Source organism: Limulus polyphemus, unplaced genomic scaffold (genome assembly GCF_000517525.1).
Source record: "Limulus polyphemus unplaced genomic scaffold, Limulus_polyphemus-2.1.2 Scaffold96, whole genome shotgun sequence".
Classification (NCBI taxonomy): domain Eukaryota; kingdom Metazoa; phylum Arthropoda; class Merostomata; order Xiphosura; family Limulidae; genus Limulus; species Limulus polyphemus.
The window spans coordinates 1,028,207-1,048,657 of record NW_013665706.1 but is presented as its reverse complement, the minus strand read 5'-3'; the positions used below and the strand labels follow the sequence as shown (position 1 = coordinate 1,048,657).

Sequence of the window (20,451 nt, the reverse complement as noted above, 5' to 3'; positions counted from 1 at the left end):
ATGTACATTTCACATTTGAGTCACAACTGAATACTTCCTGAACATACTACCTTCTAGGATCTTAATTTAAGTTTTGGTTTCTTTCTGCTAATACAGTCAGAAGAAAATTACCTTTACACTCCAGATAAGAGAACTTTTAATTTTAACCAGTGTTTCACCTTTACAAAGGCCGCAAAGGTGAAACATTAGTTAAAATTAAAAGTTCTCTTATCTGGTAGTGTAAAGGTAATTTTCTTCTGACTGTATTAGCAGAAAGAAACCAAAACTTAAATTAAGATCCTAGAAGGTAGTATGTTCAGGAAGTATTCAGTTGTGACTCAAATGTGAAATGTACATCCACTATATTAAAAAAAAAAAAGGCTGCTGTTGAAAGTAGGTTAAAAAAAAGCTAATAAAATTTGATTAAAATATGTAAAGGAAAAAAAATCTCACTAATCAGTCAACAACTATGATAGTACAAAAATAGTAATGACGAGCTCACATTATTCCTTGGAAAAAAAAGAAGAAATATCAAACTATAAAATGATGAAAACACTATTGTTAAATGTTAAAATTTTCTTATATCCAAAAAATTTACACAACTAAGTAAAATAAAAGGAAACAATTCAACCAACCAAAGTCACCTTTCTAGTAACCAAACAAATATACCAAAACAGCTAACCCATATTCATCTTACCCATCACGTTCACATATCAATAACATGTCCATACAGAATCATGCTAATAGTATACACAACATTACTAAAACTATTCTAAAAATCCATAATTCTGTAATAAGGGTAGTGGCTCTGACAAAAAGTGAGTCTTAATTTGAGCTTGCAAAGTTTTACATTTTAGATTAAAACTGAATTTCAAACACACACCTTTGAAATATTGTAAGCCTTGTACTGTTGATTTGTTCCTGATCTGTTAGCACCCTCATGATTTTTGGTTCTGAATGTCCTTGATGTAACACATTGCATGTGTCACTTTACCAAAGGCTCTATACTTTTCCATGTAACTTATTATGCAAACACAAGGGGAATCTACATAAACCTTACTTTACTGCCACATGCCAAATTTCGTTGTTTGCTGTCATGATGACAATGTAATATGTTCCTGTCAATTGTGGGGAGATGTGAATGTATTTCAGAGACAAATAATTGTTTGAAATTCATTTTAATTTCAAAAATGTGAAATTTAGATGAGATAAACTTACCTCTAAAATATACAAAGACAGAATCCCCAGGTAGAGAAGGAGAAGGGGACTGAAGAGTGTCATAATAAAAGACAACCAGATCACTAGATGCTATGCTATAGAAGAGAAAAGGTAACATACCTAGACTACAACAGCCTTGGTGATGTGATCAAGAAGAGCCTGAGCAGTATCCAAAACCAGAGTGACTAGCCTCTAAAAAAAAACTGGACTAAAAATGTAGACACTAAGAAGGAAAACATTCTTCTCAGCAGAGTACCTCTTTACCCTAGATACCTTTTAAATAAAAATATACAGGGGATCAAGCATCATGCATGTTCTTAGTGGTGGCTAGACAGGTAGCCAGAGCACCTTATACCTTATTCCCAGTAGAGAAGACTAATTATACATTGTGGTAAACGAAAAAATAATTTGACGTAAGTAAGTTGTTGTTTTTGGCAGATTTGTAAAAAAATCCTTACATGATAGAAAAAAATGAATATTATTTTCGAAATCTGCATAGCTAAATTATGGAAAATCCATTATCAAAATGAAAATAGCTTTAATGAAGTTTAAATTTGCAGGCCTGTTATTAAGTAGATCTTAGGTGTACTCCTAAAGCTAAAATCCCTATTATTCAAAATTAAAAAGACCATCAAAGTTACAAAACCAGCCGAGTCAAGAGGAACCTAGGGAGAGTCTAAAAGATGAGGGTGTTCCTGAGGATGGACTCAACAACTCGAGGATAATATAAATGGAATGTATGTAAGGAATTATGATAAGATGAAAATGAAACTTTTTGGTGTACACCATCCTGGTTGAAGCTATTTAAAATCCATCAGATAACAATTGTCACTTGCCTGATGTCTCATAATACTATGAATGGACATTCACATGGAGGAGAAAAAAGGTATGTTCTGAGGTATCATCCACCATATTCTGTCAAGAGGGCATTACCCTTTCTGGAACACCAGTGCAAAGAGTGGACTAGTGTCAACAAAAATCATAGATGTAAAAAGAAAACGCGAGTCCAGACAGTACAAGTACAAGTAAACAAGAAGTCTCATATTACAAGAAATGGAATGCATCACACTTTTTTTAGTGTAATTGAACTGATCTGTTAGGGATTCCACTTGGCTTAAAATATTACCACAAGAGGAAAACAGAATCCCAAAGCTGAAGAAACAGCAAAATGATGTAAGTAGAAGTTTAAAAGTATACTGGGATTCATCCGCATATCAGCCCATAGAATGTCCTCCAATGAGTACTACAAATACAATTCCAAAGACACCATAATGTCAGTTTTTACTCTTGAAGTGATTCTTTACCTCACAGTAAACTAGACATGTCAGTCATAAAAACCAATGTGTTATTTTTGTCAGATCAATATCCAAGGAAAATTGTCAAGCATTTATGTATATGTGGGCTGGGATTCTTCTACAGTAGGTGTCTGTGACTTGTTGGCAATAAATTCGAACAATAAATGGACAGCACACAATCCACTTGTTTTAAAATAATATATATTCAAAACAAGTCAAACATATGTACAAAAATTCTTTACACTATAAGATATTGCAATTATATCTAAAACTGTAAATAATTCTCTTTTCTTGTCAAAAGTCCACTCAGGCTGATTCAATTACTTTAGAATCCAACTGACAAGACGAACTATTTTTCTCTACTTTGTTTCTTACTGTACAATCTGTAATAGATTCACTTATGTTACTCTATGGTACCACAGATGTATCTTGAACTTTAAATAACTGTCTCCTTTTTGCCAAAGTCCACACAGACAGGTTCAAGTACTTTAGAACACCGTTTGACAAGACAAATTATTCTCCTTTTCACAGTTAAACTGTGAAACTCACTTTAAAATATCGCCCATTCTGGCTAGTCACTCACATGCCAGTTAACTTTTTTCTGATTGAACTTTACTTTCACTTCACCTTTTCTCTACTTCACTTGCAGTCACATGGTTGTATATACTTATACCTTGCTCACTGAGGCCTCAAACTTTCTCTAAACTATGCAGGCGGTGCTATAAGGTAACAATACTCACTTAAGGTAACAAGAAAAATACCAAATATTCTAGTATCAATACTACAACAATTGAACCACACACAAACAATGTACAACTATTACCAAACTTGTCATGACTATTGCCTTTAAAATAATTACTTTTAACTCTCTTGTTATGAAAAGTAAAGAATCATTAAATACTAAATCCCCAAATAAACTAAATAATAACTATTAAACTAAATAGTCTTGTATATCCAACAAACTTGATTTGTCACAGGGCATAAACAAAAGATGACCTTAATAATTTGGTGCATGCAAAATTACAAGAACCAGCCCTGAAGGAACATAAAATGTGATCCTTTGAATGAGAATCTGGATAAGTAAGGACAGGTAACACAACAAATGAGAAACATTAGTTACCCTCCCTTGCAGCCTATAGCTTAGGTAGAAAGGCTATATCTAGATACAAGTATAGAACCTAAGGTGCATAATGCAACAAGGGCAAAGATATCTGAATGTCTCCTACATAATGAAAGGACAATAAAAAAAATAATATGTCTTGAGAAAAAGATTATAAAGTGAACAAGTCGTTTGGGGTTCAAAATGAGATGTCAAGAAACACAAGATTAGGCCCAAATACATGAAAAAAGTAGTAATTTGTTTAGGAGATGAATATAGACAAGATATATATTGTCCAATGTACCAACTCCATATGATATTACAACATTACTGATAAACAGCAAAAGATGAGCTTTGCCAAGAATGAGCTAACATTAGAAACACCTGGGAAAAGAATTCACCTTTTACGACAAAAATAAAACAACAGCATGCTTTCAGGCTATAGATATTCTATGTTGATGTGAAAAAAAAAAAAGAAGAAAAGATGTTCAATGCTGATTAGTCAATGTTCCCATGGTGGTAATGGGATTGGCTCCTCAAGAAAAATATAAAATAACAGAAGATACTATAGTTGGGCTGGCAAAAGTGGAGTGATGAGAAAAACCTGACACTTAGCTAGTATTAGTGAAAGAAGGCAGAGAATGATAGGAATAAAGCAATAGATTCTTCTAATTTTTACACTAGGCATCTACTACCAATGAAGCTGGATCTAAGAATGGAGACCAGTAGAAAAAGATGGATGTCTACCATTGTGAAGGCATCTATTAATGGACAATTCAGTCATTCAGAAAACCATTGAAAAAACAAAGGGTGGAGAGTCAACAAAGAGTGTGAAGAAGTGGACAATCTAAAGAAGGAAGAATTCACCAAAATGTTCATTACACCTGGAATAGTACATGCTCAAACGTAAACATCCAGAGACAACAGATCTATAGTAAAATACACATTTGGAAGCAACATCCCCACTGGATGTAGCATATGTAAATCACAACCAAAACTAATAACTTTGTGAACTGAGTCTATAATTTCCAAAGCATAAAAGATGTCTTTGGTGGTAGGTATAGAAGAGAGAACTTTGTGCACAGGAATCCCAAGGATTGAAACATCAAAAGAGATGGTTGATGAATCCACTGAACAGTGTTCATCTAGAACCCCAGATGAACTAAATACTGAGTTGGAACTAACTAAGATTTTGTGTTGTGAGTGATTCACCCAAGATACGTTTCAAACTGAGGTGTCAACTGAATGTGTGCAATAGACTGAATGAATGGCACACCAACACAAATTCAATCATCCATATAAGAGTGGAAGACAATGTCAGGTGAACAGAGATGACTAACTAAAGCCTTCACTACACAACAGAAAACATGGAGCAAAGCCAGGCGAAAAAGTAAGGCAGTAAACTAATAAGCTACCTTCCGATGGGAAACATAAAAAATAGTGAGATAATTGATGAATTGGGATATGAAGGTGAGCATTTTGGATATCCAACTATATAAGCCAATGTCCACATCAAAGAAACTTTCACAAAATTCACATATTTTCCATTTTAAAATGGCCAATCCTAAAGAAATGATTGAGATGAGGTAGCTTTATCACAAGTTTTCAATTTACCGTGTTTCTAGGAACTACAAAAAGATGGGAGTAAAAACCTGGAAGTAAGTGGTGAATAATTTTAACAGTGCCTTTTTGTTAGAGATCCAAAACTTCCTGATTCAAAATTGTAGAAAATATACAGGATGATAAGAAAGAAGGAGACAAAAAAAGTAAAGGGAAATACTGGACTGAAGCACCTGTTAAAATCAAGGATTCTGAGCCAAAAGTCCCATAGATGAACAAATGAACCTAGAAAACCCTCAAAAGACAAAAGAAATGAGTAGCAGCAGTGGACATAGATGACTGACAAGCAGCGAAAGAAAGTAAGATAGTGATATGACTAATGTCTGTTGGATGTCCTGCTGCTGTTATGCTTCCCCTGAACATTAAACTAGTGGTCTGAAATGATTTGAGAAGGTGGCCTTTTCAAGGTCTACTAAAAAGTGTGTGTGTAGGGGGGACAGACAAGTACCTTACAACCCAGCATGACAGGTTAGTGTTGCAGAAACATAAAAGCCACATGTAGTAGATATTAAATTAGTGAGAGTCACAGACAGCAAAGTAAAAATTTATCCCAGTTAAAAGAATCAGGTGAACAACAATAACTGTGGTGAAGAAAAATCTCAGAACGAGACAAATCATAACATATAGGGAAGAAAACTGGTGAGAAGGCAAGGAATAAGATCACATAGAAGATTCACCCAAAAAAATTATATAGGGGTCAAAAACTTGTGAAGAAAGGTGTGTTGTACAAGATAACAAAACTAAAAGGTCACCTTCACAATGAGTTTGATGAACATAAAAAATAGGACTTTTTGGAGAAGGAAAAAATTCACAGACAGAATAATATAACATAACATTAGCACCCTAAAGTGTAACAAAAATCAGTTCAAGACTTAAAATAATGCATATCTGAAAAGTGTGAAATATGTCCAGCACAAGTTTCCTGAAGATTAGGAATAGGAACAGCAGACAAATCTTGTTCCTCAGTCAAAGAAAGTGAATAAGTCTGGGCAAAAGACCTGGCCTGTTCATCAATGTGAGAAAAGGGCAAATGTCCCACACATTGATCATCCACATATACAAGAAAATAGACTACTGGGACACCAACAGATGATTCAGCATTAGTGGCCCTAATATGCTGATTAATGAGAGCTGACAATGCAGCCACGAAATCTCACTGCACACCAGAAAAATACTGTGTAAACAAAGCCTTCAAAGAACTTGAAGGTGATGTAGACATTTCCACATTAACAGGAATGTTAACTTCAGGGTTAATGCCATCTTCTAAGTTCATAAGCAGAGCAAATGAAGATGTGAAGTTTGACAATTAGAAAGTATGGCTTGTGCAAAAAAGCAGAACTTATGTGGTTTCTCTTAGTATTTGTGCAATAGGTCATCTAGAAGGTGGCAATGTGGAGAGCTTTGGGTAAGGTGATGCATGCAATGCATTGTGTAAAGAACATTCACAACTAAAACTTGTATGACTGCTGACAGAGCAAGAACAACTCAACAAAAAATATTTACATTCAGTATTTCAGGTGCAAGTCTAGTTGATTTGAATTTGTATTTATTATCTGACACTTTAAGTTCCTAATACCAAACTTGTTATTTTGCAACTTAAACATCTCTTTAGGTAGTTTATCTAAACCACTAACAATTTTAAACAAGTGAATAAAATCAACTTTAGATGTAAAGAAGGTATTATATATTTCAGTTATTAAATTTCTTTTAAGTATTATTTTAAATTAAGTGCATGTACCATTCTAATAGACCACTGCTACATTTTCTCCACATGTTTACTATTTTCTTGCAAAAAGAACAACAAAACTACACACAGTAAGTAAGTTATAATTACCTTCTTATTTAAACAAACAATTTTTATAAACAGATTTCATATGTTACGAGCTACTTTCACCACAGTTAAACACTCACTCATAGGTTTTATAAGTAATCCTAAATAATGTTTTTCACCTTATCTCTAGCGTTTATTTGACACAAAATATGTCAGTCCTTTCCAAAGTTATTATTTTCCTATTGTGAAAATATATTTCCAATAGGTACCTACCTCTTCTCACATAGATTCCCACATTGAATAGGCAGATGGACTGGTGCAAGGGATAGAAAGAAATATCCTTCGGAAGCGTCCAAAGAACATCCATGAAGTGTGTTCCCCATTGGAAGAGGAACACACATGGTAGCCTGCACCATTTCTTTACCAAGTATACTCTGCACCCAGTGTGTAAATAGGTGTTGCATACAAGAGTGGAAAGTGGGAAGAGCACAACCAAAAGGGAGAGAAAAACTGGGTGGGTTCAAATCTGAACCACAATATATATGAATCTCAATCCTGGTGAAGAAAGACTGTAGAAGAACCAGACAGGAATGTGGGGAAACTAAAATGGATGTGCTCCAAGGTGTAGAGTGGCCAGGGTGTGACAGACCATATGCGGCCAGTCAACTCCAGTCCAAAACCAAGTGGCATCAGGATTATAACTTCCAATCCATGGTAGGAGGAGGGTCCACACTCTCTTCACCTCAAGTTGAGTAGAACGGAATTATATACTTTTCAAATTCATCTATAAAATGGGACACGTGTGCAAATTCACAACTATCCATACATCCGGGAACCCAATATCCAATTGACATTGTGAAGGAACGTGCCAATGTGGCAGGTCACATCAAACCAAACTCAAACACTGTGTAACATCAGCCTCAGATAGTGAAAACTCTGAGAGGTGGAGTGGAAGAATCTTTGTTCCAAACATCATCCTCCAGATAGAACCACACAGAATCTGGAGCGCATATGCATGCAACATTAACTTCTGGAACCCACTACACAAAATTGAGTTAGGATAAGGAAACACAACAAACACATGTGAGAATTTATGTTGATTGGTCCAGCTCCAAACCAAAACCACTCAATGAAAACTTGCATCCAGGTGATGGTAGGACAAGGGATCCCAATCGGAGGGGTGACAGATCTACTCCAAAGCAAAATCATCCTTTGGATAGAACCACACAAAAGATGGAGCACAAGACCAACCCCCAATGTACTTAAGTGAATCATTTCTGTAAAAGATAAGCAACCTCACCCTCCAGATAGAACTGCACAGAAGCTGGGTACAGCATCAACCTCTAGGACACACTGCACAGAGGTGAAGCATTTGTATTTAGAAATATGCAAAACATCATCCCCTAGATAGGACCATACAGAAGTTGGAGCAGAATGCCAACCTCTGGGTCCCAATGCACAGAAGTTGATCACCTATAGAAGCTGGATGCAACATCAACCTCCAGGACCCACTGCACAGAGGTGGAGCACATGATTGGAGGATCAAATGCCATCTACATCACCAGAATACTACTGCCCTACTCTCAACTGAATGGATGTAATCACATTCAGGATGATTCCTCCAAAGTCCACCACCCCAGCAGCTTGGAACTGGAAAGTGACAAGGACTATCATACTCCACTCGAAAAAGAAAGGGGATAAAACGTGGTGGAGAGTCCAGAGGAACACCAACACTGGAGACAGTGCAATGGGTGACCAACATATCCTTATATTGAAAAGCTGACTGTCCCTGATGTATTCAATTGAAGGGACAGCAGGGAGGATGGGCAGCTATCCCCTTCTGCTTTACCCATCTAAGTCCATGTGTTAGTATGGAACAGCATTTTTATGAAGCAAATATATTGTGAAGAAAACATACTAGTGACCTTGTGGAACACCTCATCTCAACAGTATGCATAATTGGCCATGGGTATACATCTTGGCAATATAGTGCAGATTTGAGAGATAGGAAGCATACCTGGACAGGCACGCTTGCCACTGAGGGAGATCCTAATCATAAATGGAAATGCTACTGGAATGGAAAATATATATAGAAAAGATAACTTACCAGTCACAATTTGAAGGATGGTAACAGGCAGAAAGTGGTAGAAGAGGAAGAAACAGCTACCCAAAGAAGATAGTGGGAGATGAACATATGAGATGTAGTCCACATGCTTGATTGAAGAATTTCCTTCAATGGAGAATGGAGGTGAGATGCCAGGAAAAAAATGAGATGCCTGATCTAATGTGATGATGTGGAACAGAATTCAGGAAGAATAAACCAACTGAATCAGCTGATGAACCCAGCTTGGAAGGGTAAAAGGAGAAAGGTCACACACAAATGAATGATGGCAGGGAATGAAAAGGTGAAAGCAGGAACCACTAAAGGAGCTAAGTGGACAATGTAACAATAAAGTGCACTTACTGGACTAGAAGTCTATCCAGATCATCTCTCATGAGCCATCGAAATTTTGGGTAGGAAAGGTCGTTCCAGAAAAGTGAGAACATATGTGTATTAACAAAAAGTATGTGAAATGCAAATGGCAAATATATATCAGACCAAGTACACCCACAGAGTAAAAGGAGCAGGAATAAGTCTGAACAGATAGGTGAAACATGGAACATGAGGACAAAGGTTCAAATGGAGGGAGTGGATGGCAATGAAGAACAATATTGACATTACAATCTGGAAGAAATGCACATCAAGGAGGTCTATGAAGCTAGAAGAAATGCAAAAGGTACTGGTTGGTCCAGTCCTCACTGAAAACATCCACTGCCTGGGCCCGAGGATGAGGAACCAGAAACCAAAACAAAAGAAGTAACTTGGTGTTTGAGTAAAGTGACAAAAGCATCTAGATGAGGAGTACCCCACTGATTGCATATCCACCTGAAAACCTAAGAGTCCAGAGACCACTCCGTGGGATAAACCAGGTCACAATTATCTGCCACATGGTGTAAAGCACCCAGAACATGACACGCAAGGAGACTTATCCACAGTATGTGGGTCTAATAAAGGAGTTCAACCACAAAGGGAACAGGAGCAAGTGCCCCTTAATGATTGATATAGGCCACAATGGTGGTATTGTCAGAATGGAGCATGATGTGTCAGTTCAGTACCAGAGGAAGAAAATGAACCAAAGAAAATTGTACTGCCAGAAGCTCCTAAATGTTGGTAAAGTGAGACATTTCAATCTGAAACCATTGTCTGGTAGACTCCTCCTGATGAATCCAAGCTCCCCCACCTTGGAGAGAAACATTTGTGAGCAGATGCCAATCCAGATGAGGTTGAAGATGTGGTACTTCTGTCATTGTGATGTCCTTGTTCAACCACCAATGCAGATTGTCTGTAAAAGAAGGAGGATGGGTAATTAGGAAGTCCAAGGAATCAAGAGCAAGATTCCATTGGCCATGCAGAATCCACTGAAGAGAATGCATATGTGCCTGACCCAAAGGAATAAGGGCTTCTATAGAAGCCCAAGTCCCCAAAAGTGACAGAACCTTATTGTGCAGAAACAGAGGTGGAGTAAGTGTATGGAAAACTGAAACTCTGTAGAAAGAAACAAAGTGGAGAAGGTTGGGCCAGAATGAGATGGGTGTTGAAAAATACACTCAAGTGGATAAGATATTGAGTAGGAAAAAGGAAAGACTACTTCAACTTGAGAATCCAACCAACATGAGCTGCTTCTATCCACAGCAGATGTGTGTGTGTGTTGAGAAGACTCCAGCTTGGAATGAGCTAACAGGAGTCAGTCATCCATGTAGTGATGTAAATGCAACCCTCAAGCATGCATAAATCAGGCAAAGGCCTTGATCATCTGATAAAATACATATGGTGCTGAATCAATCACAAAACTGATAAACAACCCTACAGTGGACAAACCAAAAATGGTGCCTGAACTGATGAGAAATAGGAATGTGGAAACAGGCATTCAAGACATCTACCACGGTCATCCACAGTCAAGGAGAAAAAGCCCACCCGAGTGTGATAAAGGACTCCATGGTAAATCGGGGAAGATCCAGAAATTGGTTGAGGCAGAACAGATGGATCACAGGACTTCAGTTTCCTGATCTGTTTTAGGGATGACAAAAAAATCTGGAGAAGGCTGGCTGACAGGCTCAATAGCTCTCTGTGACAGAAGGGTTTGCACAGCTTGGACAGAAACAGACTGATAGCGAGATCCCGAGTTAATGGGAAGGAAATCGGTACCGGAGACAATGGTGGTGGGGAAATGAAATGGATGAAAGTCCTTCTGACAAGACTTGGATCACCTAAGAATCGGCAGTGAATACTCACTGCAGAGGAACAAAATAGGCCAAACGTGCTCCCAATGCACAGAAAAACACCTGATAGTCACTGGAACTGCTGGTGATGATGAACCCAATGCCAAGACACACAGCAAAATTTGAATCCCTAGTGCTAGGAACTAGTAAAGGACAGAAGGTTGCAGGATAAGAAACAATTATGGGAGAAATCATGAGAGTAGAATGAGACAAATGATCAATCAAAGACTAAAGGGTCGAATGTGGTCTCACAAATTCTACAGTGATTCCAAAGACTCAGGAAAATCTCCAGACTGATGAAGAAAAGGAGCCATCAGTAAGTCATGAAGATAAGTGGAAGGAAGATGAACCTGTGACAAGACAGCATCCTTCCCAATAAGATCCCAACAGCAACAAAACCATGAGTGAAGGGATAGGATTGAAGAGGACAAATGCCAACATGGAGGTAAAGAGGGAAAAGTATCACTCCAAAAAACCCTCAAGGAGTGCCTCAGAAAGGAGGTGTATGTTGGACAAGTACTGTAAGAGAGCTGTAAGGGTAATACAAAAGTGGGAACTGGGCATGGGAGAAATGGATAGGATTTTCAGGGAAAGCCCCCACATAGGCAAATGTGACTCCAACTGCTGGGAGTCAAGAAGGGGTTGATCAGCCTGCTGATAAGCAAAAGCATAATGATTAGAAGCCCATGGACAATGAGGCATGCTAACAACAGACCTCAACTGAGAAACGAAATGCTCAGCAAGAACACTGATGTCAGGGGAAGGAGTGAAAACAAGGTACTCTAAGGATAGGCGTCATGTAACAAGGAACAGTATCATACAAAATCAGTGAAAATGAGTAAACTGAACACACCTGAAAAAGCATATCCAAAAAGGCAGAGTTAGGCTTAATAGGTTCCATAGGGGAGGCATGGGAAGGCAGGGCATAATTAAGAGGAGGAAAAGACTGTCAAAATCCTCCTATTCACGAACAGGTTTGGATGATGCAAAAGGAACACAAACATTTTCAGGAGAAGAAGTACGATTCATATAACAATCCATCTCCTGACGAATGATAGCCAAAAAATCCTCCGTCAAAACCCCCAGACCTGAAGCCTGTGTAATGGCACTCAAAATAGTGGTTAAAATATCAGAAGTTGTAAAACACAAACTTTGAAATTCATCTTAAACTATGAAGAAGTGGAAAATGAAAAAAAATATATCCATAAACAAAGGTAAATTGTTGTGGCCAATTACAACAGAAAACTAACTGTAGTAAATGAATAAATCAAGTAAAAACTACTTCACAAAAAAATAAAATAAATGCACAAGTGAATAGAGCATAATTGAAAAATATCTGCACTCAGTCACTGCCTAACAAGAAGTTATAGTTCAGCAGAATCAAATAAAGGGAGTCACATGCATCAGAGGGTGTGTCGCACTCCTATTGGTGGAGGATTGTCGCCTGATGATTTACATGTAAAATGCAGTTGACCATGTTGATCATAGGGCACATGGGAGTTCAAGGCTTGTGGCATGTGAAAAACTTTTGCATATTGAGGACAGCACTGAACAAGAATAGCTATACATATGAGCGGAGGTAATGTACTGTATCAGAATTTCTGTTACCAAAATGTATTGTTTTAACACTTTTCATTGCTGAAAACTCATTTTCTACATCTTTGCCAACTCATTAAGTTTCTAGGTTGTTCTGTATAAAGAAATATTCTATATTAATCAAGTTGTGATTAATCTCAGCATCATCAGCAAATTTAGAAAGCTTGCTGCCTAGGCTATTGACATAAATATCAAACAATGAAAGTCTTGAAACAGATAACCAAGAAAACTCACTATTCCCATTCTTTTAAATAGAAAAATATTCATTTATTAATTCCCTGTTCTTTCTACAATCAAGTTTAAAATTCTCTAATCACTAAACATTTTCCATCAATTCATTAAGAACTTAACATTCTAATCAAACGTTTTTTGTTTTTTTTTAAATCAAGATAAGAAATATCAGTTGACTTGTTCTCATAAAAGAAAACTTCTTTAAAATACCAAGATAAAAACTCAGATAAGTTTGGGAGTTAAAATAACCCATAATGAAATAATATTGGAATGTTTTACTAAATGCAAGTTTTCAAAATATTTTTTTGAATAATTTCTGTGAACAGGTTCCTACACTTTTCTAATAACAGAAATCAGACTAATAGGCTTTTAATATTTCGGCTCCTACCTAGACCCTTTCCTTTTTTGAAATAGGGATTACATTATTAATGGTTAAATCTCCCATGAACTCATTACTTAGCTTATTCAAAGTTTTATAATATGTTTCTTAGAGGCAGGAGATATACTCTCAAGTAATGTCCCAAGATTCTGATGCAACACTCTCTTAAAAAATAACACAACATAAGGAAAACTCTACAATTTTAAACAAACTAGTCAAACAGGGTATCTTTTTCAGTCAAATCAATGGTACAAAAGTCACACTTTAGTCAGATTCCTTTCCGTAACATTGTGGCATGCATTTGGATTAATTTAAAAAATAGTTTTAATGACTTCAGTTTTATTTTGTCTTTTTTTTTTTGATAAACCTTAACATCCTCCTTTTTACCACATTTCAATTTTTTTAAAGCTTATCATTTTTTTCATTTATTAATATTTTATTTGCCTTTCAGGAATGGGCTTTTAAATTCATTAAAACATTCTGAAAGAAAAACAGTGCCTTTTAGCTTGATTCAACCTGTAAGAATTTTCCAAGCTCCATTTACCCTTTTCCTATTTAGAGCTTAATCTTTCTCTTTCATGATATCCTACATATCAGCTTTACAGTAATTGGCTGTAATAAAAGAAAATTAAAGATAATATTATAATAATGATATGATCATTAGAGCTCAAGTGCTCTTGCACAAATAAGTTTTAGCTTTTTAGCACACAGACTAAATTCTAAAATTCCTCTGATATTCTGAAAGAATACCCCCCTCCCCCAACTAACCTGAAGAAACCAGCTGTGTAAAATTTGATATCGAAATCACATATCAGGATTGAAAAACAGGTGAGTAGTCAATTATCTTGGTAATAAATATTGACTTAATGAATTGCAAATAGTCGTTTTTTTATATGTATAAAATTAGCATATAATTTGTTTAATTTTTCAGTTCTACTAACCAAAGCAAATATGTAATAAACACTACATTATATAAAATTTCTAAATATCTCACCTGTAAGAGAGACCTTGAGTGGCTCTAAAGATGCTCTTCCAAAGAAATCAATTGTCATATTGAAGTCAGAACTTGCAATCATTAACGTAAATCAGTGCTGGAAGAAAAAAATTAGTATGTAATAGATTATATTAATTCAGAACATATGTAGACAGATATAACTAATATTTTAATCAAAAATATAACTATTCTACTTTTTGATTTATAATTTTTTTCATAACCCATTTCATTACTAATATCAGATCCTTTCTAATAATTACAACCAAAAGAAACAAATCTATGGATCACAAATATATATATAACAGGAGTAACCTCTGAAGTCATGAAAATGGTTGAAGAAATTAGTGAAGGAGAAGAAAAAATAGAATAGTCAGATATTCCAGTGTTTTATGATTCTAGTGAAATTTGACCATTATTCTTGTAATGCAACCACGGCCACAATGGTAGAACTCAATTTTGCAGTAATGAGATGTGCCCCACGAACCTTCAGATTCACAGTCTGGCACACTAATCACTTAGCCACAACTAGCCCATTATAATACTTTAGAAAATTAATTTATGTCATTCAATTTCATAACCTTTAAAATATGAAGTTATGAGATTCATGAGATAATTTAATTGTCTGAAACATTAAGTGTTATAGTGTGCTGGGTGTGGCTTAGATTTTATAAGCAAGAGGTATGTAAAATATTTATATTTTTAAATGTCATTAACATTTCAAGGCACATGCAATGTTGAACTACTGTTAAAAAATCAGATATGCTAAGCTCAAGATAAGAAACAAAAAACATGAAAAAAAGCAAGTAAATATCCTGATATCTCCTACAAGCCTCTCAATTTATATAGACATAAAATATGTCATTAAACTTTCTGTTCTCAATTTGATTTAACTGAGCAATAAAGAACATGCTAACCACACACCACTTTTTTCAATAAACTATTCTACAAACTGAAAACCTAATGATGAAATGACTTGGCCTGAGGAAATTTGTGCATCTAGGCTTCTAAAGTTTCCAATGATACCCTTTACCATTCAAGTTACCTTTCCAGATATCATACAAAATTGCCTACAAACAGATTATCCACTTCCATCACAATTTGAACATCTCTGTAATTTTTTTATATTTCATACATTTCAGAGAGAAGAATTTCCAGAAGATATTATTAGCAATAACTTCTGTTATTAACATTAGAAATTCTTATTATGGTACCTGGTTTTCAATAAATTATTTTTTTTAATAGTAAGGGAAAACCAAACTGAATGCATTATTCTCAAAGAAGCCTAACAAGAATTTTATATAAAGCATGAATATTATATTCAGTCTCAAAATCAATTTTTTCCTTACCCAAAAATGTGTTTCTGATAAATATTCCCCTCTCCCTGAACAAATAGCTAATATTTCATACCACCGCAAGAAATTTTTATGCATATACCAAACCTTTGACAAATCTTCACACCTTACACATGATAGTATGAACTGTACTAGTCTATAATACAATCAGTATTATACTATACCCCTCCACCAACAGTAAAATGACACATTCTCCTTGTGGAGTACTACCTTCGGGAACTTTGTGTAAGCCAAAAGTTTATTCTTAATAAGGCAAAATACACACACACCAGAAATGGAGAGGTATGTTGGGTGATGCTGTGAGAGGTAAGTGTCTATCTGAAATACATTTCAGGTAAGGAAAATGTCAATATCAGAACAGGCTATTCACCTCTCCACAGAACAGACAGCTAGAAACCAACAATGAGATAGTGTAGAGAAAAGTACAGAAAAAAGAAATTAAAAAGAAAAGATAAGCTTCATTCTGAAAATATAGCAACAAAGTGAAAACTTGAATGTCTCCCCCACTAGGGAAGGGGAGGTACTAATGGGAGTATGTTTCAGTGAGCAGGGAATATTCTTCACACAATACAAGAAGTTATTGAGAAAAGTTATATCAAAAGAACTTTCATTAAATTTCAGTCACTAATCTGCTGTCATCTTCAGGAAAGTCCTAAGGATTATTTCCATGTTGGTAATGATTAAGATTCAATCCTGGGTCCCTTGATGAAAGTCTAGTATATTATACACTCAACTGTGGTCTCCCAATCATTATTTTATTTCATTCTAATTATTCACAACATTTACTTCTGAAAATATTTTACAAGTGCTATTTCTTCCTTATTGATAATTCTTTTGCACAAGTTTTCCTTCATACATGATGTTTATTTTAACATGATTTGATATAGATAGTTACGTGTAACTTATACTTTGTCAAATACAACGTTTATTACAAATAATTATCAGATTATGTTGACATGTTTTTAAAAAAATAGAAAAAGTCATACATATTTCAACACTTACATTTCTATGTACTGAAATATATAAATAACAAAAAATATTTTGCTCAGCACTTCACTTATATTTCAGTTGTGTACACATGCAAATATACTTACTGGCATTATCCAAATAATTTTCACAAAAAAATTTGTTCCTTTCAGATGTTTATGCTAGATCTGCCTGAGAAAAAATCTCAAAAGTGAAATAATGTTCCCATGAATTATTGACCATAAAACAGAATTTGGCACTTATTCAGATGAACTTCTAAACGTTCATCTTCAGAACAAAGCAAACAGTAATCCTGTAAAGAAAAGAAACAAAAAAATATTTGAAAATGCTTATTAGTTACCACATTACACTTGTTATTACAAGAGTGGTATTTATTTACTATACAAGCCAACCTATTGTACTTCTGAATGAGAATAATACAATTGTTTTTGTGAATTCTAATGTTTGTATTCATACACAGCATGAACAATTGCTAGGTGTACTTCAAATGAATGATAAAAGTAGGCTTAATTCTTAAGACTAAATATACAAAAACAAATCTTATCCTAGAACTTACATCTAAAGACCTTTAAATATCCAAAGAATACACTTTCTGCAAAATTGATGACAAACAGTTTCTAACTAAGAATACATTTGTTTAAAAAAAAGGTATAAAGGTACTAAATCAAAAGCACACATACATCCAACAATAAGTAACAGTGGCTGTGCTATGAATTATCAATTTCTATATGAAAACACAACAGGTTCAAAGTTCAACAGATAAAACACTACTTGATGGTAAATACGCACTAAATTATATCAGATGTTGGTTATCAAATGAAGTGTACAAGACTTTTTTGATAACTATGAGTATGCAAATGGAATGAATTGCAATACTGGTATGGTATTTTTGTTCACATAAACTTTTTTTATGTGACTTATTTGTTAACAGGGACTTTGTAACTAAGTCATAGGCTCACAATCTTTTGCATGAACAGTTTGAAAAAATCTTTAAAATTTGATGGGTATATGGATCCCATCATTAGTTCCGAGGTTAGCAGTAAGCTCCTACAGACAAATTCTGAAGTTAGCAATAAACTATTTAGTAGCAATGTCTATATATACTTGTCTATAAATTTATTTATTGTACCAATTATACAAGTCATATTATGATAAATTATTTTTCTAGGTTTCAATACTATTGTGAAACTAATGATACATGATTTCATTCCTTGTTTTGATTTTCAAAATATTAATCAATAGCTTATATCTTGAAGTAAAGTAACAGACTACAACTAATACACATATAGTATGAATCTCCTTTAATTTTTAAAAATTCGATGTAAATTTCTATTTGAAATTATACCTATATTCAATCATGAATTTAACGCCGAGTTATGTTTACACTGAATGGCAAATGTTAATGTCTAATTCAATTTGTCTTTATTTCGTTCGTCTGTTTGCAAGTACTTCAGCTGTCTTTTCACAATTGATTGATTAAAAATACCTCTCAGTGAAATGATACTCTAATTTCGGAATCTGATGTATTAGGTAACGATGTTATAAAATTAAATGACATTATGACCAGTTTTCATATGTATTTTTTTCTTGATTATATATTATAATTATACACGACTTAGTACTAAAAATAACAAAAACCACGTTATTAACTCTTACAACTATATATATATATTAGTATTTTTTCACTCAATATTAGTTCCAAATAAACTTACAATTACACAGATTTCAGAAAAAAATTGACAGCTTCACTACGTCAACAGCGATGTTCGTGCACACCGGGAAGTAATTGTAATTAAACGTTTCAATACTCTTACACTTTTACAGTATTTGTATCATTTATTCTCCTTTTCAAAAGCATACCTACGCTTCTTATAAAACAGACAAAATGAGTGATACGTCATGATTCTACTAATTTATAGTCTGATTATACGATCCTAGTAAAACTTAAGTGTATATGTTTTTTGAAAGTCACTGCTACTTAAGTTCTACTAATACATTAGTCTGCCGGCATAATTTCCCTCCAAGTGGTACCAATGTTTGTTTCGCATTATGAAATACCCTCCGTCTTCTAGCGTTGAAATTCAGGGTAAACAAAATACGCCCGTATTTTAAAGCTCACGAACTTTCAACTATTAAAAACTTTTTTTTTCCAATTTCACAGAGCATTTCTCCACTAGAACCTTTGCTAGGTATTTTATCATTAATAACTGTAAATTTATTTCATGCAATCGCTGGTATAACACAAGAAAACATATTTCTCCCCTTTTTTAAAATTAATTCGTACGTTCTTACGACAAAACAAGCTAACACCTTTTTGTTAAACTCGCGCTTCTTGATTTGGTGAAAAAACTATCTCGTGATTTTCGCGACGTAAGGGATGCAAATAATAGATTTAATTTAAACTAAAGCCACAGATAGAATGGGTCTGTATAGAGGTATGTTAACGAACGCCCCCGGTGTCTCAACTTTAAGACTACGGACTTGTAACACTAAAAACGTATTTCGATAACATTGGTGAGCAAAACACAGCTGAAACATTGTGTAGTTTGCGCTTAACTACAAACAATTTACGAACATACTGAAAAAAAAAAAAACATTACTAATGGTAATTTTCAAAAATAACCTTCATCGTCATTTGTTCAAAACTATATTTCCCCTAGTTTTACCAAAATTCGCAGGAATGTTAACAGGATATCCAGTTCAGTACTATTACTATGCTATTACTGACTGTATATTTTATATTGTTAGGATTTGGTCAAAAAAGTAAACTAAAGTTATAATACAGTGAGCCAAAACAAAAGTACCGAGTAAAAGTCACGCTGAGTTACGTCTAAAGAACGGAACATTATTGAATAAAAACTTTGCCATATGATTGTTTGTTTTATTTTGAATTTCACGCAAAGTTACACGAGGGCTATCTGCGCTAGCCGTCCGTAATTTAGCAGTGAAAGACTAGAGGGAATGCAGCTAGTCATCACCACCCACCGCCAACTCTTGGGTTACTCTTTTACCAACGAATAGTGGGATTGACCGTCACATTATAACGCCCCCACGGCTGAAAGGGCGAGCATGTTTGATGTGACAGAGATTCGAACCCGCGACCCTCAGATTGCAAGTCGAGTGCCTTAACTACCTCGCCATGTTGGCATATGATACATTAGAATACACTTTAAAATCATATCAAACGAAATGCAGTTAGATCTAACATATACATTTCAGCTCAACTCCAATGCTTGTATAAGTTTCTTGTCATATTGGAGACTGTAACTTAGATATAAAGGGCACAGCGAAACAGTAGAAATAGTGGTGTATCGAACTTTGAAATTGTCTTAAATCCCTTATCAGCTAAAGATAAGGAAAACATTACTATTCACGGAGATGATTTTGGGAAATTAATATACTTTAAAGTCGAAAGAAATCTTCAAGCGTCACTTTTAAATACTGTCAAATCATATTTTAGAAGAACTTTGCCATCAAATATAATAATATCTTCTTTTATGAGAATCACTTAATTTTTCCGTTATTTACTGTAATATCCTTTCTAGTAAAACGTTAGCTTCGTAGTTACTAAAGAACATCAATAAAATGGACCTACAATATTATTGACTAT

At 34.8% G+C, this 20,451-nt stretch overlaps 1 protein-coding gene across 1 annotated transcript in view; it reads right to left on the bottom strand.

Moving 5' to 3' along the window:
- LOC106469402 overlaps positions 1-19,210 on the bottom strand; it is a 108,980-nt gene extending 89,770 nt beyond the window's left edge. The window contains exons 1-3 of the mRNA XM_022398740.1: positions 18,554-19,210; positions 16,949-17,133; positions 14,503-14,599 (exon numbers count right to left, since the gene is read on the bottom strand). Of these exons, the coding sequence (XP_022254448.1) occupies positions 14,503-14,584 (82 nt within the window). The 5' untranslated portion in view covers positions 14,585-14,599; positions 16,949-17,133; positions 18,554-19,210. The remainder of the gene's footprint in view (positions 1-14,502; positions 14,600-16,948; positions 17,134-18,553) is intronic.
- Positions 19,211-20,451: the final 1,241 nt, after the last annotated feature.